The 17500-nt window shown below is 50.0% G+C and overlaps 1 protein-coding gene across 3 annotated transcripts in view; it reads left to right on the top strand.

The window, feature by feature from the left end:
• ANKRD24 (ankyrin repeat domain 24) overlaps nucleotides 1–17500 on the top strand; it is a 31373-nt gene that overhangs the window by 12024 nt on the left and 1849 nt on the right. For 2 of the 3 annotated variants that reach the window (XM_080988783.1, XM_080988782.1), the window contains 12 exons: nucleotides 443–549; nucleotides 1244–1431; nucleotides 2423–2451; nucleotides 2573–2665; nucleotides 3002–3112; nucleotides 3914–4021; nucleotides 6066–6104; nucleotides 7578–7676; nucleotides 8607–8679; nucleotides 11002–11123; nucleotides 11905–13407; nucleotides 15370–15534. In XM_080988783.1, coding sequence (XP_080844909.1) covers nucleotides 443–549; nucleotides 1244–1431; nucleotides 2423–2451; nucleotides 2573–2665; nucleotides 3002–3112; nucleotides 3914–4021; nucleotides 6066–6104; nucleotides 7578–7676; nucleotides 8607–8679; nucleotides 11002–11123; nucleotides 11905–13407; nucleotides 15370–15534 — 2637 coding nt within the window. Of the gene's footprint in view, nucleotides 1–442; nucleotides 550–1243; nucleotides 1432–2422; nucleotides 2452–2572; nucleotides 2666–3001; nucleotides 3113–3913; nucleotides 4022–6065; nucleotides 6105–7577; nucleotides 7677–8606; nucleotides 8680–11001; nucleotides 11124–11904; nucleotides 13408–15369; nucleotides 15535–17500 lie in introns of those variants that run through there. The other variant, XM_080988784.1, reaches the window with a different exon arrangement.

A 17500-nucleotide genomic window follows, 5' to 3' on the forward strand; every position in this document is an offset into this window, starting at 1 on the left:
TTCCATGAGGGACGCGGGTGGCGCTGTGGGTTAAACCACAGAGCCTTGGACTTGCCGATCAGAAGGTCAGCGGTTCGAATCCCCGCGACAGAGTGAGCTCCTGTTGCTCCATCCCAGCTCCTGCCAACCTAGCAGTTCAAAAGCACGTCAAAGTGCAAGTAGATAACTAGGTACCGCTCTGGCGGGAAGGTAGACGGCGTTTCCGTGTGCTGCTCTGGTTCGCCAGAAGCGGCTTAGTCCTGCTGGCCACATGACCCGGAAGCTGTACGCCGGCTCCCTTGGCCAGTAAAGCGAGATGAGCGCCGCAACCCCAGAGTCGGCCACGAATGGGCCTAATGTTCAGGGGTCCCTTTACCTTTACCTATTCTTCCATGAAACAGTTGTCATTAAGTTCTCTGGTTTTAGCTGTTAACTTTGCGTCAACTCTCCTCTCTGGCGGCAGGATGGCGCGACCCCTCTCATGCTGGCGGCGAAGATGAGTCACTCGGAGCTGTGCCGGTACCTGCTCCACCGGGGAGCCGCCGTCAACGCCAGAGACCAGCGTGGACGGTGAGAGCCTTTTTCCGCTGTTGTGTGTGTGTGTGTGGCGTTGGGCGGCATCCTTCCTCTGCACCTCCCCATTTCCCCCTGCGGCACCGGACAGCGGACCGGATCACAGAGCAAGTGTGGTGTAGTGGTTAAGAGCGGTAGACTCGTAATCTGGTGAACCGGGTTCGATTCCCTGCTCCTCCACATGCAGCTGCTGGGTGACCTTGGGCCAGTCACACTTCTCTGAAGTCTCTCAGCCCCACTCACCTCACAGAGTGTTTGTTTTGGGGGAGGAAGGGAAAGGAGAATGTTAGCCGCTTTGAGACTCCTTTGGGTAGTGATAAAGCGGGATATCAAATCCAAATCCAATCAAGCCCTCCGCCGTTTCCGTTTCTTTCCGCAACGCCTCCCTGCCGCTTGGTCCAAACAAAGCTACAGTGGTACCTCAGGTTACATACGCTTCAGGTTACATACGCTTCAGGTTACAGACTCCGCTAACCCAGAAATAGTGCTTCAGGTTAAGAACTTTGCTTCAGGATAAGAACAGAAATCGTGGTCCAGCGGTGCAGCGGTAGCAGCAGGCCCCATTAGCTAAAGTGGTGCTTCAGGTTAAGAACAGTTTCAGGTTAAGAACAGACCTCCGGAACGAATTAAGTACTTAACCAGCGGTACCACTGTACCCCTCTCAACTTAACTGGCCTCGTCTTTGCTTCAGAACAGCCCTGATGGTGGCTTGCGAGAACGGCAGCGTGGAGACGGTGGAAGTCCTGGTCCACGGTGGGGCAAAGGTCGGCCTTGTTGATGCCACGGGTCACGACGCGGCCCATTACGGCGCGGCTGTTGGCAACGCCCTCATCCAGCACTACCTGCAGGAAGCTGCTCAGCGCCACTCCTGGGCCAGCGGTAAGGATACCTTCCCTCCGTCGAACTGGGCTTTTTCCTGGTGAGAAGTGGAGGCCATTTCTGCGTCTCCACGTTCCTGAGGAACTGTAGGCAGGAGGAGGAGACAGGCTCTAAGACGGTTTAAACTCGGCTAGCTCTGCACCTGCCTTCGTCGTCCTTTAAACAAATGCTCCCCTGAAAATGCTTAGGCTAGAATAAATCACAGCCGCTCAGCTCTGCAAATCTAAATACCGTATTTTCGCTCTATAAGACGCACCAGACCATAAGACGCACCTAGTTTTTGGAGGAGGAAATCAATAAAAAATAATATTCTGAATCTCAGAAGCCAGAACAGCAAGAGGGATTGCTGCGCAGTGAAAGCAGCGATCCCTCTTGCTGTTCTGGCTTCTGGGATAGCTGCGCAGCCTGCATTCGCTCCATAAGACGCACACACATTTCCCCTTATTTTTTAGGAGGGAAAAAGTGAGTCCTATAGAGCAAAAAATACGGTAGCTTTACTCATTTCCAGAACTAATGCCAAAGCAAACAAGTCTCCATTCGCCAGCAATAATGCAAAGAAAAAGGTTCCAAATGACTCTAAAGGAGGGAGGGAGTTGGTTTCCTTACCGAAAAAAAGGATCATGCAATATTTGGGTTAGCAAAGACGCAGGCAGTGAAATCTCCTTTTAGAGAGATTTGGTTCACTTGCAGGGAGCCATGGCTGCATGTCTTCTTGCTTGTTCTGGGAAGCAGGAAGAGGGAAGGCTGAGAAGGTAGGGCATGCGAAGCCAGACCGAGTCTGGCAACTTGAGCTCAGGGCTCAGGTTAACCCTTTCATGCACGCAAGTGTGAGTCTGTAACTGTGTATTACAGCATCTAAGCCATCTCAGTTGTTAACAGGGTGATGAACCTGGGCCTCGCAAGTTAGTTGTTCCCTCACCATCTTATTTAATTCCATCTTTGTGTTCTCTCTCTCTCTCTCTCTCTCTTTTTCTCCTTCTGCTTCCCACAGAAGAGGAGTCGACTGAAGCGTCCTCCCAGGTAACATTTTCGAGCCCCCAATCCTTGTAAGGCAGGCGATGTTGCTGGGGGCACATTCTCCTCACGTACCTCATTTGCGTTTTCCGTATCTATTTCTTTCTTTTTCCAAAATAAAAACCAGGCATCCTCTCCGCGCCACTCTCTGACCAAAGGGAAGAACAGCAGCCCGAGAAAGAGGAAAGCCCCGCCTCCCCCAGGAAGTGCCCCCAGCCAGGTAGGGAAAATAGGAAGCCGCGTTGGACGTTCGAGTTCCAAAATAACATTCAAAAACCGGAACACTCACTTCCGGGTTTGTGACATTCAGGAGCCGATTTGTTCGGGAGCCAAGGCTTTTGAGATTCGAGGTATGACTGTATAAGTCCTGCTTGCTGAATTTCAGTTTAAATATATACTGCTACGTTTTTTGGGAAGTTTTTAATGTTTGATGTTTTATCGTGTTTCTAATATTCTGTTGGGAGCTGCCCAGAGTGGCTGGAGACACCCAGCCAGATGGGTGGGATATAAACAAACAAACAAATATTATTATTATCATCATCATCATTATTATTAGGACCCCCACCTGCCGGACCACAACCCGGCTCCTGCCGAACGGGGCAACCGAGTCATCACCGCCAAGCCGGCCCGGACCCACCACAATGACCCTCCTGTTCCGGCTGCGACGGTGAGGATCCCTTAGCGGTGATGCCCTTGTTATGAGAAAAAACTGCTCCTTTTCCCTTTTGGGGTACCCAAGAGCCCATGTAGAGTCCTTAAGTAGGTTCTCCATCGGTAGGAGAAAATAACAGAGGCCAAGCAGAGAATATTGAGAAGCAAAGCGGCTAGTAAGCCTGATCTTTATTAAACTGTTGCAACAGGGTCCTCACTCCCCACACAGGGAGGGAGGAGAGGAACCCTGAACATTGGTGTGCAAGCTTGTATATAGACTTTTGAAATTGCCTACCCTGTAGCTCAAGACCACCCCCCAAAACATCACGCATACATTACAGAAAGAGGTGGTCCCCAGCAGAAATGGGAGTGTGTTGCTTCTCTCCTGTCTGCCAGGAGACCTGATCAATCATGCCTTATCAATTGCCTTTTCCGGGTAGCCTGGCCATTCCTTGGAGATGGTCAATACTTGGTTCCTGAATCTCTTACACATATTGATATCAACTTAACAGATGCTTGCCAGACTGGATTTATTGGGAGGCGTAAGCCCCTACAGTCCAAGGACCATTGGAAAGCTTTCCCCATCTCCTTCCTCCTTGCAGAGAAATATTTGAGGTCAATTTCGGAGAGTCAAAATGGCCTCAGGATTGTTCTCCTGTACTATTTCAGACACGTGGTTGATATACTTATGTATGTGTTTGCCTTGTACATTTCTTTTATATATATAAAAGACCTTAGAATTCCTATAACACCCTCGAGATGGGAAAGGGGACCAGCCCCATATCACTCAGCTTTGGGTTTCTCTCCCCCCCACCAGGAGGACCAGGAGGCCTATGAGGAAATCGTGCGGCTGCGTCAGGAGAGAGCTCAGCTTCTGCAAAAGATCCGAAGCCTGGAGCAGCGGCAAGAGACAGTGAAGCAGAAAGTGAGGTGTTCCGGGCTTGAACTTGCTCCCGGTGAACCCGGGGATCTGTCTCCTGTGCCGTCCCTCAGCCAGACGGCACACACATATATACAGTGGTACCTTGGTTCTCAAACTGAATCCGTTCCGGAAGTCCGTTCCAAAACCAAAGCGGTCCAAAACTCAAGGCGCGCTGCTTTCCCACAGAAAGGAATGCAAAAGGGATTAACCCGTTCCTGACTTTTAAAAACAACCCCTAAAACAGCAACTTAACGTGAACTTTACTATCTAACGAGACCATTGATCCATAAAATGAAAGCAAGAATCAATGTACTGTACTATAAAATAAATAGGACAGTATTGTAGATGATAAAAATTGAAATTATTTTCTTCTTTACCTGCACTGATGATGGTCATCGTCTGGATGGGGGGCTTTTATCCGTTTCCGCAGCCACACAATTGATCAATCAGTAGCTGGACTGGGTTTCCGCACAGTCGCAAAAACAAATGAACAGAAAAAGCCTAAAAAAGGCAAAATAACGAGCGAAAACAAAAGCGCCAAACTTAATCTGTTCCGGAAGTCCGTTTGGCTTCCGAAATGTTCGGAAACCAAGGCGTGGCTTCTGATTGGTGCAGGCACCCCGGAAACAATAGCTGACAGCCGTGTCGGATGTTCAGCTTCCGAAAAACGTTCAAAAACCGGAACACTTCCTTGCGGGTTTTCGGCATTTGGGAACCAAGGCATTTGAGAACCAAGGTACCACTGTATTTAAATTTATACCCTGCCCATCTGGCTTCCAACACATATAAAAATACAGTCCAACTTCGGTTTTCAAATGTCTTGGCTGCTGAATGTTTCAGAAGCTGAATGCCAAAAACCTGGAAGCGAATGCTTCCATTTTTGAATGCGCCTTGGGAGACGAACATTCGATTTCCGACTTGCGTTTATCAATTTCCCCCATTAAACTTGCCGGCAGTCCCTTTGATCCTCAGTTTTCGGATGTTTCGGGACTTCCAGAACGGAAGACATTCAAAAACTGAGGTTCCACTGTAATGATAAAACGTCAAACACTTATAGCGACAATCTGGTCCGATATTAAAAATTGTCACAATCGCTTTGAAATAAACAGCTCATATCGAATAAAGCAATGTTCAATAACCCATTAGGATCCCATAGTAAAATTAAACGTCAGTGCATAATGAGTAAGTACCGTATTTTTTGCTCTGTAAGACGCACCAGACCACAAGACGCACCTAGTTTTTGGTGGAGGAAACCAAGAAAAAAAATATTCTGAATCCCAGAAGCCAGAACAACAAGAGGGATCGCTGTGCAGTGAAAGCAGCGATCCCTCTTGCTGTTCTGGCTTCTGGGATAGCTGCGCAGCCTGCATTCGCTCCATAAGACGCACACACATTTTTAGGAGGGAAAAAGTGAGTCTTATAGAGCAAAAAATACGGTAGTTTGCGTTTACACATGAATGCAGGCGGCGAGGGTTGCAGAGGCATGTGCAGAGTGCTTTCGAATAACAGCCTGTGCAAAGCTGTGATGGGGAGATGGCAGGCTGCCTTATATGGCTTCAGGAAACCCCACTTACTTAAGAGTAAAACCCTGTTGAATTGAGTAGGACTCAGGTCACAGTAGACATGGTTAGGGTCCCTTTGTACGGAAACAATATGAAAAGATAGCAATATAAATCTGTATATACCGTATTTTTTGCTCTATAAGACGCACCAGACCACAAGACACACCTAGTTTTTGGAGGAGGAAACCAAGAAAAAAAATATTCTGAATCCCAGAAGCCAGAACAACAAGAGGGATCGCTGCGCAGCGAAAGAAGCAATCCCTCTTGCTGTTCTGGCTTCTGGGATAGCTGTGCAGCCTCCATAAGACGCACACACATTCCCCCTTACTTTTTAGGAGGGGAAAAGTGAGTCTTATAGAGCAAAAAATACAGTATATATGTGTGTGTGTGTGTGTGTGTGTGTGTACATTATATATATATCTATATATATATATTCTCAGGCTCTATTAATCCTGTCCATCTCCCTTTTTTCTTGTCTCCATTAGCGACTGGACGATGGGTCTTTGCATACTCTACAGAAGCAGGTGAGCCTATTATCTGCCCGAGATAATATTCGAGGATGGTTTAAAAAAGGACCAAGAAAATCGCATTTATTACACACCGCAGCAAATTGAGATGACGGGGAGAGGAGGGGTGTGTGAGAAAGGCTTAAGTTTAAAAGATGCCGTTTCTTAGAAAAGGGAACCCATTGCCCCCGTGCTGATCGTAGAGTTGGCTGGGACCCTCAGCGGCCATCTAGACCAACCCCCTGCAATGCGGGAATCTCAGCTAAAGCATCCCAGACAGATGGCCCTCCAACCTCTCCTTTCGGCTAGCTTTTTGCTTCTGTTGCTTCACGTTTTAAAATGTTGGAACCAGGGCCGATTTGGGTTTGATGAGGCCCTAAGCTCCTGAAGGTAATGGGGCCCTTTATATGTCCAGCTGTCCTTTGTCCACAACAAATTGTCGCTGTTTTTTTGTGCTGAATATATGCACCTATATGGCAATTTATGGATCAAATAGGTATCTCAAGCCATTTGCACTGCAACCAGTCCATGCAGAATGTAGGCACCTTATATATAGAAAGGAGCAAACCAGTGATATTTTAGGGAGCAGGCGGGGCCCATGACTTACATCAGAGGAGCCGACACAACAGAAAACACGGTTGCTGCACGTCGGTTTTATTTTATTTGCTTTTTATCTTATATTTTGGAAATGTAAAGGTAAAGGGTAAAGGGACCCCGGGCTGTTAGGTCCAGTCGCGGACGACTCTGGGGTTGCAGCGCTCATCTCGCTTTATTGGCCGAGGGAGCCGGCGTCCAGCTTCCGGGTCATGTGGCCAGCAGGACTAAGCCACTTCTGGCGAACCAGAGCAGCGCATGGAAACGCCGTTGACCTTCCCGCCGAAGGTTGATCTACTTGCACTTTGACGTGCTTTCGAACTGCTAGGTTGGCAGGAGCAGGGACCGAGCAAGGGGAGCTCATTCCGTCATTGCGGGGATTTGAACCGCCGACCTTCTGATCAGCAAGCCCTAGGCTCTGTGGGTCAAATGTAAAGGTAAAGGGACCCCTGACCGTTAGGTCCAGTCGTGGCCGACTCTGGGGTTGCGGCGCTCATCTCGCTTTACTGGCGTACAGCTTCCGGGTCATGTGGCCAGCAGGACTAAGCCGCTTCTGGCGAACCAGAGCAGCGCATGGAAACGCCGTTGACCTTCCCACCGAAGGTTGATCTACTTGCACTTTGATGTGCTTTCAAACTGCTAGGTTGGCAGGAGCAGGGACCGAGCAACGGGAGCTCACCCCGTCATTGCGGGGATTCGAACCGCCGACCTTCCGATTGGCAAGTCCTAGGCTCTGTGGTTTAGACCACAGCGCCACCCGCGTCCCCACTTTTGGAAATGTACATCCAATTTATTAAAATACGAGTTAAAATACAGTTTAAAATGCAGACTCATTTTAATGGTAGCCCATAGATCAAACGTTTAAATGAATGGATCGATTTCTCTCTGCCCCACCAGGTGGAAGAGCTTCAGAAACAGCTGGAGGAGAAAGTTGGGGAAAAGGAAAACCTTGGGAGAGAGTTGGCGGCTTTGCGGAGCCGTCTGTCATCTGTGGAGGTACCGCAAGCCATGTGCATTGGTGGGGTTTGAAATACACAGCAGACTCGTGAAAACAACAGCGTTATTTTCGTGGGTTTACCCCAATAAGAGCTTTGTTCCCTACGAGCCAATATCTGTGGTGGGATAGTCTTGACATCTGGATTTGCAGGGGAGCAAGCATCCCTGATAGTCTTGGTCAGGCTAGGAAACCTCGTTGGTCTAATAATAACAATAATTTATTATTTATACCCCGCCCATGTGGTTGGGTTTCCCCAGCCACTCTGAGCAGCTCCCAACAGGATATTAAAAACACAACAAAACGTCAAACGTTAAAAACTTCCCTAAACGGATGTCTTCTAAAAGTCAGATAGTTGTTTATTTCCTTGACATCTGATGGGAGGGTGCCATCACCGAGAAGGCCCTCTGCCTGGTTCCCTGCAACCTCGCTTCTCGCAGGGAGGGAACCGCCAGAAGGCCCTCGGGAGATGGACCCAGGTGTCCGGGGTGGAGACACTCCTTCAGATACTGGGCCGTTTAGGGCTTGAAAGGTCAGCACCAACACTTTGAATTGTGCTTGGAAACATCCTGGGAGCCAATGTAGGACTTTCAGGACTGGGGTTATATGGTCTTGGTGGCCGCTCCCAGTCCCCAGTCTGGCTGCCGCATTCTGGATTAGTTGCAGTTTCAAGGTCACCTTCAAAGGTAGCCCCACGTAGAACGCATGGCAGTAGTCCAAGCGGGAGATAACTAGAGCATGCACCACTCTGGCCAGACAGTCTGTGGGCAGGGAGGGTCTCATTCTGCGTCCCAGATGGAGCTGATAAACAACCCCTCTAGACGCAGAATTGACCTGCACCTCCATGGACAGTCGGCAGTCCAAAATGACTCCTGGTGGTCTGGTCCTGCCTGAACCCCTCTTTTTTTTCTGCTTCCCCCTGCCCCACACAGAATGAGAAGGAAAACACCAGCTACGACATCGAAACCCTTCAAGACGAAGAGGGAGACCTCCTTGAATTCCCAGGTATGGTTGTTATTAGTACTTAATGGTCATGTTTCCCCCTCCTCGAGGACCTTATTTGAATATGCAGAATCGGCAAAGATGGCAGGCGTTTGTGATGTTCTGTTACGTTCTCTGACGTTATTTTTATTTATTGGGATTCATTTGAGATGCGACGAATCGAATCGAAATCGGACTCTGCAGCACGATGCATTGCACAGCAAATGTTGCTGAATTTATGTATAGGCTAAGTAGGCTGAGTGGGACGCGGGTGACGCTGTGGGTTAAACCACAGAGCCTAGGACTTGCCGATCAGAAGGTCGGCGGTTCGAATCCCTGCGACGGGGTGAGCTCCCGTTGCTCAGTCCCTGCTCCTGCCAACCTAGCAGTTCAAAAGTACATCAAAGTGCAAGTAGATAAATAGGTACCGCTCCGGCGGGAAGGTAAACGCCGTTTCCGTGCGCTGCTCTGGTTCTCCAGAAGCGGCTTAGTCCTGCTGGCCACATGACCCGGAAGCTGTACGCCGTCTCCCTCGGCCAATAAAGCGAGATGAGCGCCGCAACCCCAGAGTCGGCCACGACTGGACCTAATGGTCAGGGGTCCCTTTACCTTTAAGTAGGCTGAAGCCTAGGGCCTTAGATGCACTTTCTTGAAGAAGTAAATTTAGGATAAAGTTCTTTGTTCCTATATAAGATGCACTTGAAGCCAATTTAAAAAGAAGTCTTGTGCACAGTGATGTTGAACAATTGTTTTGCATTCTTGGTATCCTGATAGCACCTAAGCAAGAAATTCTGCAAGGTGTTGAAGTGTTGATGGAAGATATTGACCTGGAACCTATTGATGAACTTTTGCTCTTTCACCTGTAGGTGAGATAAAGCCCTAGGCTTACAGCAGAGTCCTCTCTGTCTCGTACAGACCTTTATCAAATTATATATTGTTTATCAAATTATATATAGTGGCACCTTGGTTTACAACCATAATCCGTTCCGGACGTCCGTTCGTAAACCAAAACTGGTTGCAACCCAAGGCGCGCTTTCGCCAGTGGGGCCTCCAAAATAAATTTGTCCGTTATCCCCCCCAAAATGGGTTGTAATCCAAAAAAAGTTTGCAAACCGGGACACATGCGCTTCCGGGTTTGACGTGTTTGTAATCCAAAACGTATGCAAACCAGACTGTTTGCAAACCAAGGTACCACTGTACAAGGGGGAAAATCAGATGGGGGAAATCAGATGGGGAAGCAATCTTGCGGCTATTTCTTAACTTCATGGTCACTAACGGCTCGGGAGAGAGGAGATTTTTGAGATTCCAAAGAATCAAAAATGAATTAAGGGCCACGATGTCTCAAGAGAGCATAGCTGTCAACCGTCCCTTATTTGGCGGGAAAGTCCCTTATCCCAGCGCCGTGTCCCGCTGCTGTCCCTTATGGATGATGTCCCTTAAATTTCCCGGGTTTCAAAGGAAGCAGCTCCTCTCCCTCCCTCCCTGCCGGCCAGGGAGGAGGGAGGCTCCAACTGTGTTGCTTGGCTGCGTTGCTCACCCAATAAGGAGTCTAAGAACGACTGGGGGGTGGAGCTTGCATGCCTTGTGCCAATCAAATCGGCCGCGTTGCCTTTGCTCAGCGCTTCCCAGCGGAGAGGTGACGGTGGTTTTCCTTGCTGCATCCCCTTTGCCGGGTTGTTGCGCTGTGGGAACCACTACTTAAGGCTTCGTTTGGCTGCTGGCTGGGCTTTCTGCCTTTGGCTCGGAGGGGATCAGAAGTCGAACATACCTGTGCCCCTTGGAAAATCCCTTATTTTGGCTGCTGATCCCTTATTTTCGAGGCTGCTGGTCCCTTATTTTCAAATCTGTAAGTTGACAGCTATGCAAGAGAGCCTGTCCGCGCTGACCATTCTGTACATCGAAAGTGACAAACTCAGACAAACAAATTTGGATGAAGACATTTTCTGATGTCCTTTAGAGGAGAAATTGTGAGTTGCCGAATTTTGAATACCCTCAGCTTCACTCACTTTTGTCTATAACAGGCACCCCCAACATTCAGCCCTCCAGATGTTTTGGGACTACAACTCCCATCATCCCTAGCTAACAGGACCAGTGGTCAGGGATGATGGGAATTGTAGTCCAAAACATCTGGAGGGCCGAAGGTTGCCTACGCCTGGTCTACAACTCTCTTCCATTTTCTTCTAGTCGTGAAGTTTGGGGATTCAGAGGGACCTTGCAAGTGGAGCAGCTGAGGGCCGCTCTCCATCGAAATCCGGCCCTGCAAGAAACCTTGTCTGTGATTTGGTTCCCTGGGTTCCCTTGCTGTGGGATTTCGGCTTTTCTTTAAAGTTGCTCTTGTTTCGACAGGGGCTGAGCTTCTACTCTCGAAAAAGAGTTTGAGTGTCTCCACTGAGGAACTCCTGGCGACCTTGCAAGGACAGGTCAATTCCCTGACCCAGAAGAACAAGGAGCTGATGGAGAAGATACAGGTAAATGGAGAACTCCTTCACAGCTATAATAATAATTATTATTATTACTTATTTATACCCCGCCCATCTGGCTGGGTTTCCCCAGCCACTCTGGGCGGCTCTCAACAGAATATTAAAAATGCGATAAAACATCAAACATTAAAAGCTTCCCTAAACAGGGCTGCCCTCAGATGTCTTCTAAAAGTCAGGTAGTTGTTTATTTCCTTGACATCTGATGGGAGGGCGCCACCACCGAGAAGGCCCTCTGCCTGGTTACCTGTAATTTCGCCTCTCACAGAGAGGGAGCTGCCAGAAGGCCCTTGGAGATGGACCTCAAGTGGCCAGGCAGAACGATGGGGGTGGAGATGCTCCTTCAGGTCTACTGGGCCGTTTAGGGCTTTCAAGGTCAGCACCAACACTTTGAATTGTGCTTGGAAACGTCCTGGGGGCCAATGTAGGTCTTTCAGGACCGGTGTTATACGGTCTCCACTCCCAGTCCCCAGTCTGGCTGCCGCATTCTGGATTAGTTGCAGTTTCCAGGTCACCTTCAAAGGTAGCCCCACGTAGAGGGCATGGCAGTAGTCCAAGTGGGAGATAACCAGAGCATGCACCACTCTGGTCAGACAGTCTGTGGGCAGGGAGGGTCTCATCCTGTGGACCAGATAGACACAGAACTGACCTGCACCTCCATGGACAGCTGTGGGTCCAAAATGACCCCCAGGCTGCTCACCTGGTCCTTCAGGGGCACAGTTATTCAGGACCAGGGAGTCCTCCACACCAACTAACTTCCCATCTCCCGCAGGTCCTGGAGAATTATGAGAAGGATGAGAGCGATGCCGACATCTCGGCAGACTTCATCCCCATCATCCTATACGACTCGCTCCGGTCCGAGTTTGACCGCTTGAAGGAGCAACACGTGGAGGCCCAGGAGGCCCTGAAGTCCGTCGATGGAGCTGGCGAGTCGTCCTGCAAGCTCATCCCGGCGGAGGCCTACGAGCAGCTGAAGGCCGACCACGAGAAGCAAATCCGGGCCCTCAAACTGGCTCTGGAGAAGAGCAGCTTCCCGGCCCTTCGGGGTGGCGGGGGGACGGCAGCGGAGGGGAGCTCCGGTTTGGGGACGGAAGGAGACGCAAGCCAAGCAGAGGCGGGAGCCAGGAAGGAGGAGATGGGAGAGCTGGCCAAGGAGCTCAGCGCCACCCGGGAGAAGTACCAGGCGGCCCTAGCGGAAGTGAAGCTCCTCCAGGAACAGATGGAGCTTGGCATCTTGTCTGTGGAGGAGAAGGAGCTGTTGGAGAGCTCCAGGACCGAGTTGGAGACGACGAAGACCGCCTTGCAGCAGGCTCGGATGGACCTTGAGGAGCGAGAGCGGAAGGTGAAGGATCTGGAGGGACGTCTCAGGACCCAGGAGGAAGCAGCCGTGGAGGAGGACAAGGAGATGAAGGTCTCCTTGGATGAGGTCTCCAAGGAGAAGGAGGTCCTGCTGGCAAGGTGCGCTTCCATGGAGGCCGAGGTGAGGGAGCTGAAGGAGAAGACCCGACAGCTGGAAGAGGAAGGGAGTCGGAGCCTGAGGGAGGAAGCCGGCCAACTGCGGAGCCAGCTGGACACCCTTGAGGGGCAGCGCCAGGCGGCCGAGGCTGAGGCGGAACAGCTCCGGAAAGGCCGTGAGATGCTGGCGGAGGAGCTGAGATCTGCCAAGGAGAAGCTGGCCTCTCAGCAGGAGCAGGAGGACGTGGCGGGCAAGCTGAGGACCTCCCTCTCTGAGGCGGAGAAGAGTCTCTCGGAGCTGAAGAAGCACCACGAGGGCACCTTGAAGGAGTTGGCGGAAGCGCGGGAAGCGGCGGAGACCTGTCGGCGTGGGTCGGTGCCCCTTGCTGAGCACGCCCGGGCCAAGGAGGCACTGGAGGGGACCCTCTGGGAGCTGAAGGCCAAGTCCAAGCTTCTGGAGCAAGAGCTGAAGGCCAAGGACCAGGAGACCGTGGGGCTCAAGGAGGAGCTGGAGGTGGTGCTGAAGGGAGCCGTCTCGAAGGAGGCTCACGAGGAGCTCCGCGCCCGGCTGCAGGCTGAGGCAGACGCCCTAAGTGCCAAGTTGGCCGATTTGGGGCGCAAGCACGAGCGGACCTGCACAGAGGTCTTCCAGGTCCAGCGAGAGGCGCTCTTCATGAAAAGCGAGAAGCACGCGGCCGAGGCGCAGTTGGCAGCCGCCGAGAAGCAGCTGCAAGGCTTGCGGGCCGAGTCGGAGCGGATCCGAGAACTGCACAGCCACATTGAGGACTCGGCCAAGCTGGTCAAGGAAAAGGACCGCAAAGTGAGTGCGGGCGTGCATACGCTCCGAGGAGGAGCAGACACATCTGTTTGGGTTTGGGAAATAAAATTGGAAGGCTTCGTCTCTAGAAGCCCGCCAATATTTACAGGTGAAACTCGAAAAATTAGAATATCGTGGGAAAGTTCCGTGATTTCAGGAATTCAACTTGAATGGTGAAACTAATAGATGAGATCGACTTGTGACATGCAAAGCAAGATGTGTGTCTGCTTCTCAGAGGTCCAATCTTGCTCGATTTGCAGTCCTTGTTTTGCTGATTTCCTTGAATATTCTAATTTTCTGAGATGGTTAATTTGGGGTTTTCACCAGCTGTACGCCATGATCATCACAGTTATCACAAATCAAGGCTTGACATATCTCACTTTGCATGTCACGAGTCTATCTCATATATTAGTTTCACCTTTCAAGTTGAATTACTGAAATCAAGGAACTTTCCCACGCTATTCTAATTTTTCGGGTTTCACCTGTAGAACAAATCAAGGCTTGACACATCTCACGAGTCTCTCATGTATTAGTTTCACCTTTCAAGTTGAATTACTGAAATCAAGGAACTTTCCCATGATATTCTAATTTTTCGAGTTTCACCTGTATTTATTTGGTTGGTTTTTCAAACTGAAATTTTGCAAATGCAGTCATACCTCGGGTTACAGACGCTTCAGATTGTGGTTTTTTTGGGTTACGGACCCGCCAAAACTCAGAAGTACCGGAACGGGTTACTTCCAGGTTTCGGTGGCTGCGCATGTGCAGAAGAGCTAAATCGCGCTTTGTGCATGCTCAGAAGTGCCAAATCGCAACCCACGCATGCGCAGATGTGCCGCTGCGGGTTGCGAACATGCATCCCACATGGATCAGGTTCGAAACTTGAGCGTCCACTGTACAGTGGTACCTTGGTTCTCAAACTTAATCCGTTCCGGAAATTCCGTTCCAAAACCAAAGCGTTCCAAAACTCAAGGGGCGCTTTCCCATGGAAAGTCATGCAAAACGGATTAATCTGTTCCAGACTTTTAAACCCCTAAAACAGCCATTTAACATGGACTTCACTATCTAATGAGATCATCAATCCATAAAATAAAAACAATAATCCAGGCATCGGCAAACTCCGGCCCTCCAGATGTTTTGGGACTACAACTCCCATCATCCCTAGCTAACAGGACCAGTGGTCAGGGGTGATGGGAATTGTAGTCCCAAACATCTGGAGGGGCGGAGTTGGCCTATGCCTGCAATAATCAATGCGCTGCAGTCACAAAATCAATCAATCCATCAGTAGCTGAACTGGGTTCTTCCGTACAGTCACGAAAACAAAACGAAAAAGAGCTGCCAAAACAAAAACGTAAAATAAATAGCAAAAACAGACAGAACTCAGCGTAACACTCAAAACGGAGCACGTTCGGCTTCCAAAAAAGGTTTGCAAACTGCAATGCTTACTTCCGGGTTTGCAGTGTTTGGGTTCCAAGGTGTTTGAGAACCAAGGGATCACTGTATAACAAACATAAATCATAAAAACAAGTTGACAAAAATCTCCCGAACTTCCCTCCTCCCCTTTGTGGGTCCCTATTGCTAATCATTTCCTACCGGAATCTTTTATAATAACCCAAATCTTTTTATCTCTCCACTGTGTCCAAAATTTGCCCTTAAACTACAAGTGTTATTCCAACGCTGCTAAATTTCGGCTACAAGTACGGAGAATCAAATGTCCTGTACACAAATTTTGCACAGCTTCCATACTGAAGCTTGCAAGAAGCTGCACCCAGGAACCCTTGCAAAATATCTGCAGCAGCTGACGGATTCGCAGTCGGGGGGGGGGGAGACGCAGCACGGAAGGAAAATGGGCTTGGACGGAGGAGGAAATACCAAAACCCCTTTAGTTTTGCGATGCTCTTTGATTGGGGGGAAATGTTGGAATGGGCGGGCACCGGGAGAATAAATTGCCTCTTCGCTGCCTTGCAGATCACAGAGCTTTCCAAAGAAGTCTTCAAACTCAAGGAAGCTCTGAATGACCTCTCGGAGCTGTCGGGTGAGGCTTCGGCCAAAGCCACCTCGCCAAAGGTGGAGTCGCGGCAAGAGGTTGCAACTCTCCAGGGCAGAATCCGAGATCTGGAGCAGCAGCTGGCCGTGAGTATCTTGCGGGGGCTGGCTTGTTGGGGAAGGGGACGATGGGGTCCACCCCCTGTTGTTGTTGTTGAGTCGTTTAGTTGTATCCGACTCTTGGTGACCCCCTGGACCAGAGCACGCCAGGCCCTCCTGTCTTCCACTGCCTCCCACAGTTTGGTCAAACTCATGCTGGTAGCTTCGAAGACACTATCCAACCATCTCGTCCTCTGTCGTCCCCTTCTCCTTGCGCCCTCCATCTTTCCCAACATCAAGGTCTTTTCCAGGGAGTCTTCTCTTCTCATGAGGTGGCCAAAGTCTTGGAGCCTCAGCTCCAGTGTCCAGTGAGCACTCAGGGCTGATTTCCTTCAGAATGGAGAGGTTGGATCTTCTTGCAGTCCATGGGACTCTCAAGAGTCTCCTCCAGCACCACAATTCAAAAGCATCCATTCTTTGGCGATCAGCACGGCTGACGCAAATAAAGATTCATTCATTCTTGGCCACGGCATCTTGTAGCGGTGAGTTCCGCCGGCTAGCCGCCCATCGTTAAAAACGACCAGTTCCTTCCCCAAAATTTGGCGCATGGAGTCTTACCAAGAACATGATGGGATTCGGCCACCCTGCCTGAGTAATCAGCGCGGCGGATCCTTGCCTGTGATGTCACAGTCCCGAGACCTCTTGCCAAAAGGCTTGGCTCTGTAATTAATCCTGGCCGATCCAGATTAATTCCTGCATGATGAGTCAGTGTTTGGGGAAAGTAATCTGGGTTTACGGGATTAATTACAGAGCGAGCCAAGGGGAGTTCATCTCTCGCTGACGTCCCCAGAATATCGTTACACGCAACTCCTGTTATAGGAAAAATTCGGGGTCAGCTTTGGTAGCCCAGCTCCTCAGTGCCCCCTAAATCGGAGAAGAATGGTTAGAGGCAGAATCTAGTGAAAGCAAGGAAAATATTTATTTTTCTGTTGCAACTGAGTTCCGTCCTCCCCCCTCTTGCAAAGAGGTGAGGACCCAGAGCAAAGGTCTTTTTAAATACTTATGAAATTGCCCAGCGAGACCGCCCAAAAAGTATCCTACAGACGTTGCAGAAACATGCCCTCCGACATTTCTCCGATGAACATAGGGACGTCCCATTGCATAATGATAATTTTACTCTTAATACGCCTCCCCCCATCTAACTGGGTTGCCTCAGCCACTCTGGGCGGCTTCCAACATATATGAAAAGCATAATAAAATGAAACATTTAAAAAAACACTTTCCTATACAGGGCTACCTTCAGACGGCTTTGGGGTCGGATAACTCCATCCCCTCCGACGTTTCTCCCCTGAAAATAGGGACGTCCTTTTCCATCCCCTCCGACGTTTCTCCCCTGAAAATAGGGACATCCTATTCCATCCCCTCCGACGTTTCTCCCCTGAAAATAGGGACGTCCTTTTCCATCCCCTCCGACGTTTCTCCCCTGAAAATAGGGACGTCCTATTCCATCCCCTCCAACGTTTCTCCCCTGAAAATAGGGACGTCTTATTCCATCCCCTCCAACGTTTCTCCCCTGAAAATAGGGACGTCCTATTCCATCCCCTCCGACGTTTCTCCCCTGAAAATAGGGACGTCCTTTTCCATCCCCTCCGACGTTTCTCCCCTGAAAATAGGGACGTCCTATTCCATCCCCTCCGACGTTTCTCCCCTGAAAATAGGGACGTCCTATTCCATCCCCTCCGACGTTTCTCCCCTGAAAATAGGGACGTCCTATTCCATCCCCTCCAATGTTTCTCCCCTGAAAATAGGGACGTCTTATTCCATCCCCTCCAACGTTTCTCCCCTGAAAATAGGGACGTCCTATTCCATCCCCTCCGACGTTTCTCCCCTGAAAATAGGGACGTCCTATTCCATCCCCTCCGACGTTTCTCCCCTGAAAATAGGGACGTCCTATTCCATCCCCTCCGACGTTTCTCCCCTGAAAATAGGGACGTCCTATTCCATCCCCTCCAAC

Source organism: Podarcis pityusensis (assembly GCF_964106645.2).
Source record: "Podarcis pityusensis genome assembly, chromosome: 18".
In the NCBI taxonomy this organism is placed as follows: Eukaryota; Metazoa; Chordata; class Lepidosauria; order Squamata; family Lacertidae; genus Podarcis; species Podarcis pityusensis.